Raw genomic sequence first — 13,838 nt, 5'->3', positions numbered from 1 at the left:
TGAGCTTCATGTCTTTAACACCACCCCATGTTCATGGATTGAAATGAGCCCCAGATGCTGGGAGAGTTTAGGGAATGTTATTTTACCTGGTGCGAAGCATCGCCGCCTGTTGAAGGGAAAAAAAAGTTAGTTTTCTCTCTCTCTCTCTCTCTCTCTCTCTCTCTTTTTTTTTTTTTTTTCGCACTGATGTGACCCTGCATACTTCTAATCAGGATGAGCGGAGTAAGCCACCAAATTGATCCCACAACAAAAGTCATTCTAGTTTTATCTTCCCAAAGAGAGAACCGCGATACATGTCTTTTTAGTTGGGGGGGTTGGGGGGGGGAGAAAAAAAAAAGCCTTGTGTAATTTTTCCACCTGGCCGCACAAATGAAATACAATGAGAATATCAATCCAGTATCAAAGATGAACAGCAGGTTTTCCAAGCTGAGCCGAGTTCAATGGGATAAATGCAGCTATAAAGAATGACTTTTTTTTCGAGGGGAGGGAGGGGAAGGGCAATCGTTGATGTGAGTAAAAAGTTGCTGAATGTGGGAAAAAAAAAAAGTCACATTGTGACACGCCTTGAATTCTCAAGTACTTTTTATGTAAACTCACAGTTAAAGCATCCACGGCCTCCAGCTTGGTATTCCATTTTGATAGATGGTATGAAATGGGATTGGAAGGGGTTGATTATGAGAAAGGGCGTGATGAGAGATCTGAAAGAAGTGGCGATCAGAAATTGATTAGCAGGAACAAAATTATTATTGCAATGGAGATATGCTAACGTTAGTGCGGGGAGAGACAGTTCCCGCCGTTCCTGGCTAGATTTCTGACTGACCGTTGCAGCAAAGATGGGCACACAAAAAAAAAAAAAAAAACAAGCCTGGTCCTTTCTCGAAAATAAAATAAGTTAGACGAAAAGAGAAGTTGAATAAAAGAACCTACAATTAAAGCTGCCGCCTTAAATTATACTAGGCAACAGGAAGGTTGTTGTTTTGAGGGAACTCGTTTCCGGGCAGGTGTTGTCTGGCCACAAACAACCCCTTAGAAATGGATGATTTAGACTCGGATAATATCCTGTATGTCAATGGCTAAACCACGGTAGAAAGACTCAGGATGCGCCGTAAGTGAGGCCAGTAGAGGGGGCAGCGTCATTAGAATTGATTGCTTCGGGGAGCATCATCGTCAGACCATTTGGCGTTTGCTATCCTGACATGGTCATAATCTGACTATAGATGATTGGTGATTGTATCCATTGCAATCTATCAATGAGTAGGTCACATCCGATGTTGCTTGTAAGGGTTAGCTATATGGAATATCTGGGAGGTTGAATGGCGGCCGAAGGCAGTGCAGCAGCCGATTTCCGTGACCTTTCGCCATGTGGAATTGATGTTTTATTCGAGAGTAATGACTGGGTAGCGGGGCAACTTAGATGGTGTCCGAGATACAAACGGAACCTGTCCATACCTTATGTTATATATGAGGCACTCCAAGGTCCCCAGAAATGTACACCTTGATTGTTGGTGTAATTTCGATATCATCTTCTAACTAACCATCGGAATAGTAACTATGTATGAAAAAAAAAAAAATCAAATAAGCGGATCTTGCCTCAGGCCTCAGACCATGGGGAGATACCTAGGCCAAAGATTCCACAGGAGACAATGGTGGTCGCCGTGATATGTAGATATGAGAACCCGAAGTAGGACGCCAGAAAGAATTATTTATGTACATAGACAAAAATTAATTCTGGCGGGGAATAACACTGGATTCTACGTAAACACACACTAAGAGAGATTGGGCATCCGTTTGATAAAGAATCAGAGAGGGAGGCTTGTAGATCTATTCACATGTCTGGTTCATGTGAAGTCATAACATTCAAGTAACTGTGTTCCAACTTCCCGCTCTCGAAGCAGAAGCACTCGTTCATCATCAAACCCAACGCAGCCTCGTATTTGAGCCAGCTTAGTAGATGCACCATCGGAGATCAATTGGGTTTCCTTAAAATCAAAGCTGGCGATGCCAGACATTATGCTGACGCCTTCCTGCCTTTCGCATCGCTTGTTTTCGGGGCTAATCGGGATACTGCTCTCTCCCTTCAATGTCTTTTGTGCCCCAAATGGAGATGATATAATTGTTTCAAGTTCCCATATTCTGATTTCATCCCCGCGTGAGCTAACAGATACTGCTTTGCCACGATCACTAACTTGCACAGCGGAGACCGATGATGTATGACCCCAAAGCCTTCGGCCACCTTTGACAAAAAGACCCGTGGATGTGGAGACAACGAGGTGCATAGTGAGAGTGTTGTCCGCGTGGGAAGCCAGAAGATAGGGATGTGAATATGATATTGAGGTAGGCGGCTCTTGGTGCAGTATAGTCGGCTCAGATGATATTCTGAATGGCTCACTGTGTGAGGACCGATGCCCTGAATTCAAATTACCTCCCCCCCTATATCGGCCCAGTGGTTGTAGAGACCGCGCGTTGTATTGAGAGTCCACAGTTGTCGCAAGCCGCGAATCGAGCTGTTGGCCATTACTGTCCAGGCGTAATTCCTGGATCCCTAGTGACCAGCCGCAGCCAAGATGAAAAAAGCTATAAACAATAGAGGCGATTATTTCGGAATGAGCAACACGAATGCATAGCGATGTTGGTGCTACGATATTGTCCGCCTTGAGAGAGGCAAGAAGGCGCGCTCCCTTTGGCAAACCAGGCTTTCCCGGATCGTTGAGCCCAGACGAGATTTCATATAACGAAAGATCCTTATGATGTGAGACTGTCAGAATATATGGAGACGATGATGCCATTGCGCTTATAGCCCCATCGGCAGATCCAGCATAAGTAAAGCGTAAATTTAGCTGTGATGTTTCGAGGTCCAAATTATACATGCTGATATATCCGCTCTGAAACCCCACTGCAATATCAATCAAATGTGGATTCAAACCGCGGGTTGCCGTTAAAGCTGTCGGTACAAAACGTGTTTTCGTCTGGGATTCTGAGAAAGAGACCCTTGCTATGCAGGATTTCGGATTCCTTGCAACCCAAGCCCGGAGCCCAGAATTGGAGTCTGCTGTAATAACAACACCGGCGCAGAACTTTGCTAGCATTTGAGGGGATGAATATTGTGGAAATTCGACTTCAGTCACCCGACAAATGCCTTTGGACCAGTTGTGCCTAAGTCGATACTGCCTTTTCCAATTTGTAATTTTCCCATCTCCCGCTAGATGGCTGTGATCTAGCCATGTTGACACTTTGGGCGAGTACTCTGCTTTTGACGAAGGAAAGGTGGAACGTCTCACATTTGCTAATCGGCGTGCACGAGGTCGTACCCATTGTGAATAATATTGCCTCTTCCAGAGCTCCGAGTCTCCGGCCAAAGCATGAAACCGATGTGACAACCTGTAAATCGCGTCAGCCAGCCACAGACATGAATGAATTACAAACCGAGCACCTCTGGCAACTAATTAGTGACCGGATTGGAAGAAAGGACAAGATATGAAGCAGCAGTTCGTCGCTCAAGGACGAGAGGCGGTCGACACCGCGATCTTCAACCATACATATACGCTTCCGCAGAAAAATATCAGTAGATATAGCATCACTGCATCGTTTCGACATTTCCAAAAACAAGCCTCTAGAGCGTATATACAGCAAGTTGCACGTGAACGAGCAACTTCATAAGGAGGGCTTGCTGAATGGCGATTTGGAAATGATGCTAAGTTACGTCAAAAGGGTCGCTTAGATAACAACCGAGTGCCGATAAGCTCCCAATAGATAGTCTATGTCATGGGCGCGTTCTACGCGTAGTTTGGCTGACATATTCCTCCGTACTCCGTACCACCAAAACAAACTCGATGGAGATTCTAAGACAACTCCATACATCTGTTGCCCAGACCTTTGAGACCTCTTTTGATGATGCCTACCAACGATTGAATTCTGAGCTTGCTGTTTGCGATGCACGAGTCAAGAAAGCCGAAGAAAAGGTCAAGCTCGCCAATGACACGCAAATAATTACCACAACGAGAGCTGGGGAACTCGAGTACGAAAACTCAGTCTTAAGGGATGAATTGAGCTCGTTTGAGATTGATCCAAAGATCGTCGACTTCTACGATTGCATAGAAGAAAAATATGCACCGAGAAATATTCCCGAGCTTTATGAGAGGGACGGCGTGGAAGGTGACGAACCAGACACGAAGGAACAGAACAAAGCACTGCGTATGAAATACAAAGATCTATACAGGGAAACACGGACGCTCCTTGAAACATCTGGAAAACTCAGAAAACAAATCAAGAAACAGAAACAAAAGCTAGAGCAATGGCAAGGCTTCCTTAATGGCGAGGAGTTTAGTACTACGCTTTTAGATGGCACCTCGGTAAAATTCCGGAGGCTTCATGGAACCAACAGCAAGAACCGAGTGCAGCTGTCAGATTCAGAACCGAGATTCTCTGTGCTCGAGCCATCATCATCCGTCGGCCAAAAAAAAGGAGTTGAAACTCTGACCGCAGGACCACATCTGGCCCAAAGCAGCTCGGATACAACCATCCATAAGCCGAAGGCTAAAACTGAGATCAGCAATGGGAACCGGCAAGTTCAGCTATTGTACACCGAATCGGATTTAATTTCAACACAGTCAACCGCCTCATCTGAAAGTGAAGAAGCTATCTCAACTGATCACCCCTCTGGTGCCTCCATTGTACCGGTGCCTAGGACTCTGAAAAGAAAGCGATCGTCATCACCGGAATTTGCATCTCAAAATGGTGCTTTGGAAACAGGTAGATCTGAGGAGCCCGTTGTCATCAAAAGTAAAGACTTGTCTTCCAGCCCATTGCAAAACCCATGGCAGTATTGTGTCCCTACAGGAACGCAGAATTTGGACGATATCGGCAGCACTGTCGAGACACCAAGAAAGAAGAAAGGCTCTGGTTTCGACCAACATCACGCTGGTGCTTTCACTGGTAGTGGGTCAGTGCCAATTAGAGGTCCGCAGCAAAACCATCGCAATGATCGCCAATATGCATCAGATAAAGGGTTGTCTCAGCACACTACACTACTTCAGCCCATTGATAGTAACTTGCGGACCGCCAATTACCCCGGAAGTCGAGCAGATATGAAACCAAAGAGAAACATGGAAAGGGTCACCAGGCATGCTATACCTTTGATTGCAGAAGACGGCGATGAAAGCTGTCCGGGCGCTAAAGCAATAAAAAAATTGGACAAGTCTTTGTCCAACTCAATGGATCAAGCGATCTCGAGCGTTACTGGCAGACCTGTCCAGTCCCGTCTACTAGATCTTCTTGAAAGACCGTTGCCTTCCAAGCCACCACTGAAAATACCAAAAATCCCCGGAGTCTCGATTGATTTTGGAGGACAACGCTTACGTGCCTCTGCCCCTGTTAGTCCGGAAAAAACAACAACAACAACAACAACAACGTGGACATGTGCTGCTGATGCAAGTGATAGCGCTTCGAAGATGAAATCACCACAGGAAAGACAAAATACACCGCAGCAGTTTGCTGATAACACTCTTGGACGTCATTCCGACGATCGTGATGGCAGATCAGATGTGCGCTCCAATGATCAACCTTACCGAACTCTCCCGCGTCACCGACTAAAGTTGAGCCATTTCAAAATAAATTCAGAGAACAACCAGGGTCTTGACTTCGCGTTTGACACTGTTGTTCGCCGAAAAGATGAGCGGAAATTCGTAAGTGGTTGTACGCGCCCAGACTGTTGTGGAGACAAATTCCGGGCTATGGTACGCCTTGGTGGTCTGCCGACCCGTGCGAATGGATATTGCCAGGACGAAAAAGATCAAATGATACTTGAAGATTACATGGGAGACGAAAAGAATTTGATCCATAAGTCGAGTGTAAGAGAGCGCGAGGATCTCCTTCAGGAGGCAAAGGCAAAGCGTCTTGCCAATGATTTTGGAAAACACAGGCATAATCATCAGCGCCCACGCACGCCCCCTGGATTCTGGCGTGCTGACATGCCTAGTACACAGGAGTTAGACGATGACCACGAAGAAGCTCATAAGCTAGAGAGTGAAAGGATTATGGAACGATATAAAGAAGCAACCCGCCCCGAGGGATTATGGAAGTTTGCAGATGAGTAATATTAGGGAGATATCATTTAATCCACAACGCATGATTTATTGTTGTATATCTGACTAAATATATCACGGGACTCTATATCTCTATGCAGTAATCATTATCTCATAAGACCGGATGCAATCTGAATTTGGTAAGTTAAAATGAATTAGCCTGTTAGAGCCTTCCCCAGAATATCTAAGGTAATCCTCCATATCACTCACAAACTACTATGGAAATCGCAGATGGACAAGGATTACCGGAAAGTATTACATAAATCTGATCCCGCAGAAGTATTCCTGAAAAGTGAAGGTATATATTCGCGAGTGTAAGTCTCAGTGCAGAGATAAACATTATAGCTGGGAGAGCCATCAGTCTCAACACCAATACAATTTGCTTTGGTGTGCCTTATCACTGAAATGGTATCTATGTGGGTATGCGCTATTTCGTGTGGAGCTCAGAGAGATCTATGATAAATTTACCATGTACGTAGTATTTAATGTTGACTAAAGAGTTCGATGTCAACTCGTAATTAGTCTGCCGTTTGGAGATACGTACGTAACTACCGAATCCAGGGAACCTCGGTACAATTTCCTTGGCCAACGCGGGACACGTGCCGTACTGTCCATCATCGGCCATCTGATTCATCTTACTACAGTCGTCTCGTCTGCTCCAGGTCTTTCGCCCAAAAAGTCATTCGAATTCAGGTCTTTTTTGATGCATCCGTGATTTAATACGGATCCTTTGAGACATGGAGTCAGCGCAGAAAGCCAACAGCCTGATACCTGCAGCGTTGCTGCAACCGTCCAAATGGCTTCCGCTATATGAAGATTTTGTGACGAAGAACGCCAGCTCTGTAGGCCAAGTCGAGTCTGCGCTGAGGTCCTTAACATACATAATACCAGGTTAGAGCAGATATATGATCACCGAATCCTGTACATCAAGATCGAGGACTGACAGTTATCAAGGCCGTTACCGCGACTCTGAGATATCCTCGGAATGCGGTACGTTCAAGAGCTAGGTTACCCCCGTAAACGCTGGTCATCCTCTAAATTCAAATAGTACACTCTGGGGTCCAACTTCTATCATTATACCACGATTCCCTCGTCTCACGAGTAATTTCCAGGCTCCCACCAAGCATTCACCGACAGACCCCTACACCACATTCTCGATACACCAAGTATTGGACTTCTCGCTCTCCATTTTATCACAAAGTGGCACTCACTTTGCAAATGATTCAATATACCGAATTGCTCTGGGAAATGATTGCGCGACGACGTGGCGAGAAGATCCATTGGCGCGTTGTTATCTTCATCGAAGCCGCCAAAGCAATTTGCCGCTTGCTCTTGCTCCGCCTCACTAAATCTCGGCCGCTTGTTAGTCCTCCTTTGCCAGAGCGTGAAGTTGATCCGAGATCTGCAGAAGAGGAAAACAGTGACTGGAATGGGATGCAGATCCCCGTGAGCGAGCGGTCATCTGATCTGAGCTGGACCATGCCACGGACGGGACTGTCGCTTCCATCCCTGCCTGATGTGAATGATGTGTCCAACTATCTTATCTCAAAGGTACTTACAGCCGATGATATCAAGCCACCCAACGCGCTTCTGCACCGAGTTACTGGTCAAGGTCAGCTAGCAGAAGTCTTATACATTCTTCGGCCAGTAGTTTATGCATTGGCAATGCAGAAGTGGAGTGGGGATAAACGAAGTTGGAGACCTTGGCTTATTGGATTTGGAATGGAGTACGGCTGCCGACAGCTCGCCAAGTCGGATTTCCGGGACAGAGTTGCCGGAGGCCTTCGAGGACTCACAGGACTTGAACGAGGGGAGTTGAGGAAGCGTGGGTGGGCCATGGGCTGGTGGCTTATGCGTGGTGCATTTTATGAGAAGATTACCAAGTATGGTCATCTTTCCTTGCACCTGTCCCCTTTGAGGCTAACAATGAATAAATAGGTCCTGGCTGAAATATTTGACCGGAAAGATGAAGGGTAAACCGCTGATTGACTTGGTGGGTAGCGTTGTTGAAGATTATGAATATCTGTGGGATAACTACTACTTTCCGACTGCAACCCTTTGAAATTTCGGTCTTTGCTTATAAACGCTCAAAGCATTTATTCCATTTTGACAAGAGTGCTGTATTTGCTTTCTTAGGGTGGTTGATCACGGCACCACATTCTTGTGTTCTCTTTCTTTCTCTCTTAGGGAGTTCTTATGGAGATATCCAGCGGGTCTGGATTTTGAATCACTCATGATTGTACTATTATATTACATCATTCATCGAAAGTTAATAAACAAAACGGGGTATCATAGCGTCATCCAGGGGCCCATTACACGGTAGCAGTGCCATGGATATCAAAGAATCTCTGCTGCTTTGTGCCCATACCAATCACGCAGATCATCTCGATCTGTACCCTTTGTTGTGCCAGACAGCAAGAGAAAGTCTTTGAGTTGCGCTCCCTCTTCCTCTTCGACCGGCCAATCGACCTTGGTGCCCCCTTTCGTTTCGAGCATTTCCTTTGCGGTGCCCCAGCTAAATCGACACTCGTTACCCCATCCGAAGATTGGGTTCATATTTTTTCGAAGCCAGCTGGAACATTTGGAGTCAGAGGGATACCCACTGCCCCAGCCCTCGGTGGTGCCTTTTTCGATTTTCAAAGCTTCGCGCACTATTCCGTAGCTCAGTTCCAGGGCAATATCCCTGGTCACTTTCGCGGCTACACTTGCGGCACTGACACAAGGATACAGAGAATCCGCCTTTTTCGCAACAGTGATTTTAAGTGTGGGGAAAATCCGCTCCAACTTCTGTTGATATGTTGCCGGATTTCCAATCGTATCGATGTACACCTCTTTGACATCCACACTTCGCTCCTCTACAATCCCGCGGATAATCTCAATAGTTGCATCCATTGCCTGCGCGTTTAGGTTGTAGGCCCCGGCCCCCGGTCGCATCATCCCCGATGAGATATCACGCGCAGAAAGAAGTTTTGTTGCCCACCCGCAGGATTCAAAAAGGGAATGGCCCGGGGTACAAAGCATCTGCATCAAATTGGCGCGCACACCAGGCGTAAGGACTTTGCTGTCATCGAAGCTGTGATCTCGGGCTAGGAGGGAGTGATGGAGGTCGCGTGGTAGATAGAAGGCACTGTAAACCATGGGACCCAGAACAGGTCCACGGCCGGCTTCGTCGACACCCAAAACACATGGCGTAAATCCATTGGCATCATCGAGGGAGACCGATGATACGTCTTGACTCGTAATTGCGACAGGGCAAGGCGAATAATACGAAAAGGATTCACCAGAGAACAACCGGGCGCAATCTATACTGGGAGGGATAAAAGTATTGGTCCCTTTGGGCACATTGTCAGCCCCCCGGTTGGTATTCTCCATCGCAAAGTATAGACTGTATAGCTTAATATTTGACCAGTAGAATCCAAGGAGAAAAGCTTCAAAGAGTGATCAAGGCTTGACAACAACAAATAGCGATCATGAATGTGTCCCAGAAGATATTGAAAATGAACTTGGACGCGTCCAAAACCGTTCCGGACTAGCGGCGCTTCCGCGCGTGTTGCTCGCCGCCCAGCATGGAATTCCAATTCCCCTCCGCAGCGTTTACCATCTCTTCTTTCTGCTCCCCGTCTTTTTTTACCAACGACATCCTGGCTTGCCCAGTCAACTCCGGCCTAGAGTTGATATAGGTTCCCAGAAATTGATATTCAACTCATTTTTGCTTTTGCTTTGATGCCCGTCGCTGAAACGAAGTCCCGCATTTTTTGAACTTCCGCGACAATGGCTCCCCGAGGGCCTAGCAAAGCTCGCGATTATGATTATTCCAATGTTGGTACACTTGGGAGGTTAGTGTTTGCGATGGAAGACTGTTTGTCAACCATCATCAACAGGTTACATGGAAAGCTGATCCGGCTTATAACCCTAGGCGCACTGGTATTACTCTGAAGGAAGGCCGGCTCGACGAGCATGGAATGGAAGAGATCGAAGGGATGTTCTCATCACCCGAGAAATCTCCGGCCCAAGAAGATGGCTTCAACATCAATGGAAACGAAACTACGATGGGCTCGGATGGTATGTCAATGGATGAGGGTAAGCGCAGCCTCACAGTTCGCAGGCGCTGAGCTCACTCTCTGAAACTAAAGGAAATGCACCCGATCCTTCAGATTTCCTTAGCGGCGCAAATAGCAGACGGGGGTCTTACTTCCCACCTCCCGTTGCACGGTCTCCCATGAAGACCGGTTTGACGGGTTCGCCGCGGAGGACCCCAGGCTTACGATCTTCCCCTAGCCCGCAACATGATGCTCCCTCTTCTAGCCCTTCCGATGGCAAGGGTCTAGGAAGCGGAAAGGGAGGCTCGCGGAAGGATGTGTCTCCTCTTACCAATCGCTCCATTAATGCTCCATCTTCGAATCACCTGAACGGCACGCGGAGAAAGAACAAGGCAAACATCAAGACATCCGAGCCAGCATTTACGGTAGACTTTTCTGACAGCGACACAAACAGCCAGTTGAATGGGGATGAAAATACTTTTGAACAAATACGACACGACTTTATTAACAACTTCGATGCCGGCGACCAGTCTGTTGTAGGTGCGGAGGAACCCGATCAAAATGACCCAGACGAGAAATCATTCACAAGTTTGGCGTCGGATTCTCGCAAAACAGAACAACCAAAGCCCCTTCCCCGGAGCAAGAAGGATGTATTGGGCAACAGGAACAAGACTCAACCTACTGCGCAGCTAAAGGAAGCGGATGAGCAAGAGTCTACGCAGAAGCGCAAGCGCCCTGGAAGGCCCCCAAAATCCCAGCGCAAAGACGGCAATGAAGTGATTGAACAAAGGGCATTGAAGAAAGCAAAGACTTCGGATAAAAAACCCCAGGACGAGAAAGTGTCATTGAACCCCGAATTGAGCAAGGTTGTTGAGAATTACGCGGACCGTGCTGGGCCTTTGAAGAAGCGAGGATTGTATATTCTCAAACGTGAAATACCCACAGAGAGCAGTGCTACCCACACTCGGTCGGGCAGGGTGTCTGTGAGGCCTCTCGCATACTGGAAAAATGAACGGTGCGTCTTTGGCGATGGAGAAGCCGCCGAAGGCCAGCGATATCCTCTTTCGACCATTAGGGAGGTCATTCGATCGGAAGAAATTGAGCCCGAGAAAAAGAAGACAAGTAAACGTCGATCTTCTAAGAAGTCCAGATCGAGGAAGAATAAAGATGCAGAATCGGACGAGGAGGAAGAAGAAGAAGACTACGCTGATCCTTGGGAGAAAGAAGGCGGAGTGCTCCATGGTTACATTAGAAAATGGGACCCGGAGACCCAGGCCGGTATTGAGGAGGAGGAGGTTCTTGGTAAGCTGTTGTATTTTCGCGGTGGCTTTTCAAAAATTCTGACTTTTGTCGTTCAGATATCGCATACGCGCCATCGGGTATTGAGACTAGGGATGTTAAGGATTCTACGTTTCGATTTGCCAAACTGCTCAGCTCTTCGTTCTTGGGTTCTGGCGTTGTTGAACTTCCCCCTGGAGGCGTGAAGAAACCCAAGAACTCAAAAAAGATGCATATGGTCTTCTATGTTTGCCATGGCCGGGTACAGGTTGATGTGTCAGGCGTGCAATTCAGCGCTGGAAAGGGATGCGTCTTTCAAGTTCCGAGAGGTAAGTCAATCGACTCCTATCTGCAAATATTTTCCCCACATGAATTTCCCTCGAGCTCAAGAAAAGCAATCTGATCTTGAAAATCACAGGCAACTACTACAGTTTCGCTAATACACATCAAAACGATGCCCGGTTATTTTTCACACAAGGCTGTGTTCCCATGGAAAACGACGGCTCTGGCCCTGCATTGGCTTCGAAGTCTATCCTTATGGAGGGCGATTCTCCTGCAGAAGCAAGCCGTACCACTGGTTCTGGGAAGGGCAGACCTAAAGGGAAAGGCAAGCAGAAGGCTGGAAGTAAATCGAAAGCATCGTAACCTTTTCTGTCTGGAACGCCTTTTATGCCAACTTCACATTTTTTTCGTCATTTTTGATACCTGTTCATTGTCGATCACTTTTGTAATAAGGGCTCGTTTCTCCCTACTTCCTGTGGATGCGGGATTGATCTTCGCCTTTTTCTTCTTTTTTTTTTTTTTTTTTAGCCCACCCCGGGCTATTGACTTCCGTTTTTAGCGATTTAGTGTACGGTTATTGGGATGGCGGTGTTTCTTTTCCTTGTTTTGTCGGCGATTTGAGTACGAACGATTATAAGCGGGAGGTTGGTCTGAGTGGATCTACTTGAGTATCTTGAATGGAATTATATGTATACACCGTGTTGCAACCCAGTTATTCTTCTTGCTCCTTTTTTAGCGTGACGAATGTCCGGCTAGAAAAGATCCACCATCATATTTCCTCCATCTCATCTTCCAGCTCGTCATCCAAACTCAAGGGTGGAAAATCACCCACTTCAACCTTTTCAGGCTTCACAAAGACTCCTGTTTTGTTCGGACAAGTGAAGTAGTTTCTGCCACCCACACTGCCGTCGTTTTTCCCAGTAGGTTCATCAAGCTCGATTCCTATCCAGATAGGGAAAGAGTCCATGCTTGATTCCTCATTAACCGTGATGTCCACACCGGGGAAAGGTATTGTTGGGACAGGCCCGACGAAGCGAATGGTTCCCCGTCGAATATGCGGAGGTGATGATGGAAGAATGATGGCACGTTTCGAGATGACAATGTCTGTCTGCCGTGTTAGATTCTGATGGGTGGGAAGATGCTAAGCAGAATAAAGAGTCTCCTGTTTCTTACGTCTTTTCTGGATTTCTACTTTATCCTTCTCTGTCTGGTGAAGCATGGATTCTTCAGGTGAGAGAGAATTGGGGTCAAAGCGGCCAAGTTTCTGGTTCTTTTTCCATGCAAGAACCGAATTCGGCAGCGATTCATACGTTGATGTAGGGAGGACGTATTTCTCAACAGAAGACAGGTCATTGAAATTCGGCCGTGCAGATTGAGGTCGGGAATCATGAACCTATGGTTATCGTGTGGCGTTAGCGTGTTGCATTATAGATTTCAAACCGAGAAGACCTTGAAGCGTTTCTCTATTCCCCCACGATGTTTTCTGCAATCTAGACTCAATCGGTTCAAGTGACGGCCACAAAAGCCATTCGTTTAGCAAAACGAAATGTCCCAGGAAGGAGGAAGAGATAAAAGCATTCACCATAGAAATAAAAAACATACCTCGATCTCGCACCCTTTAATCAAGCCCCAGTCCCCAATAATTGTTTCATCCCCATCAACCCATTGGTCAGGACGACTCGGTGCCTTGAGTCGTAAGCGTTGACAACCTGGTGGAACACCAGTCATAGTTTCCAACTTGGACTTGACTTGTAAAACGGTCCATGTGGGAGTGATGCGGCGCTCAGTTAAGAGAGTGGGCTCGGCATTGGTTGCAATCGTAGAAGAGGGCGTGGTGATGGCGATGGAAATGTCCATCGGCGTAGGTTGAAATGCCATTATGGGCTGGCTGGGCTTGTTTTCCCTCTTTCTTTCTCTCTTTTGTAACTTATTTTCTTCCCGGTTGAGCCTTTGATGGAATATGCGCAATTAGCCAAGGTAGTCCTCTTTTGGGAGGTTAGCAATTGATGAAATGTTAGCCTGTTGTTCCAGCGTCCACCTATTTTATGCGGGGAACAGGAGAAAGATGATAAAGCCACTGTGTTTCAGGGAATATGTAAACGGAAAAATATTGAAGATATAATAAATGAGGAAGCTATATGGGAAGGGTGGGGGGGGG

At 46.8% G+C, this 13,838-nt stretch overlaps 5 protein-coding genes across 5 annotated transcripts; 2 read left to right on the top strand and 3 right to left on the bottom strand.

Annotated features, from left to right (window-relative positions):
• Positions 1-1,616: 1,616 nt before the first annotated feature.
• Positions 1,617-3,669, bottom strand: ASPWEDRAFT_46386 (WD domain protein). The gene is made up of 2 exons (XM_040836750.1): positions 3,431-3,669; positions 1,617-3,378 (listed from the first exon to the last, which is right to left on the bottom strand). Exons 1-2 carry the CDS (start codon positions 3,592-3,594, stop codon positions 1,839-1,841), a joined length of 1,704 nt encoding a protein of 567 aa, XP_040684409.1. The 5' UTR covers positions 3,595-3,669; the 3' UTR covers positions 1,617-1,838.
• Positions 3,670-3,830: 161 nt separating this feature from the next.
• Positions 3,831-8,142, top strand: ASPWEDRAFT_121192 (uncharacterized protein; the record flags this gene model as incomplete). Its single annotated transcript, XM_040829055.1, has 8 exons — positions 3,831-4,463; positions 4,527-5,485; positions 5,534-6,088; positions 6,411-6,514; positions 6,816-6,971; positions 7,035-7,070; positions 7,129-7,963; positions 8,019-8,142. The coding sequence occupies 8 exons, from the start codon at positions 3,831-3,833 to the stop codon at positions 8,140-8,142; spliced, it is 3,402 nt and encodes a 1,133-aa protein (XP_040684408.1).
• A 275-nt stretch (positions 8,143-8,417) lies between these two features.
• On the bottom strand, positions 8,418-9,452 carry ASPWEDRAFT_32885 (ribonuclease H2 catalytic subunit RNH201; the record flags this gene model as incomplete). Its single annotated transcript, XM_040833722.1, has 1 exon — positions 8,418-9,452. The coding sequence occupies one exon, from the start codon at positions 9,450-9,452 to the stop codon at positions 8,418-8,420; it is 1,035 nt and encodes a 344-aa protein (XP_040684407.1).
• Positions 9,453-9,851: 399 nt separating this feature from the next.
• On the top strand, positions 9,852-12,043 carry ASPWEDRAFT_120584 (Cupin domain protein; the record flags this gene model as incomplete). Its single annotated transcript, XM_040828999.1, has 5 exons — positions 9,852-9,916; positions 9,997-10,160; positions 10,214-11,422; positions 11,479-11,727; positions 11,817-12,043. The coding sequence occupies 5 exons, from the start codon at positions 9,852-9,854 to the stop codon at positions 12,041-12,043; spliced, it is 1,914 nt and encodes a 637-aa protein (XP_040684406.1).
• A 406-nt stretch (positions 12,044-12,449) lies between these two features.
• ASPWEDRAFT_121048 (TBCB family protein) lies at positions 12,450-13,558 on the bottom strand (the record flags this gene model as incomplete). Its single annotated transcript, XM_040829041.1, has 3 exons — positions 12,450-12,784; positions 12,854-13,073; positions 13,283-13,558. The coding sequence occupies 3 exons, from the start codon at positions 13,556-13,558 to the stop codon at positions 12,450-12,452; spliced, it is 831 nt and encodes a 276-aa protein (XP_040684405.1).
• Positions 13,559-13,838: the final 280 nt, after the last annotated feature.

Source organism: Aspergillus wentii (genome assembly GCF_001890725.1).
Source record: "Aspergillus wentii DTO 134E9 unplaced genomic scaffold ASPWEscaffold_9, whole genome shotgun sequence".
Classification (NCBI taxonomy): Eukaryota; Fungi; Ascomycota; class Eurotiomycetes; order Eurotiales; family Aspergillaceae; genus Aspergillus; species Aspergillus wentii.
The sequence above is the reverse complement of the archived record's forward strand: the minus strand, read 5'-3'. Positions and strand labels throughout refer to the sequence as shown.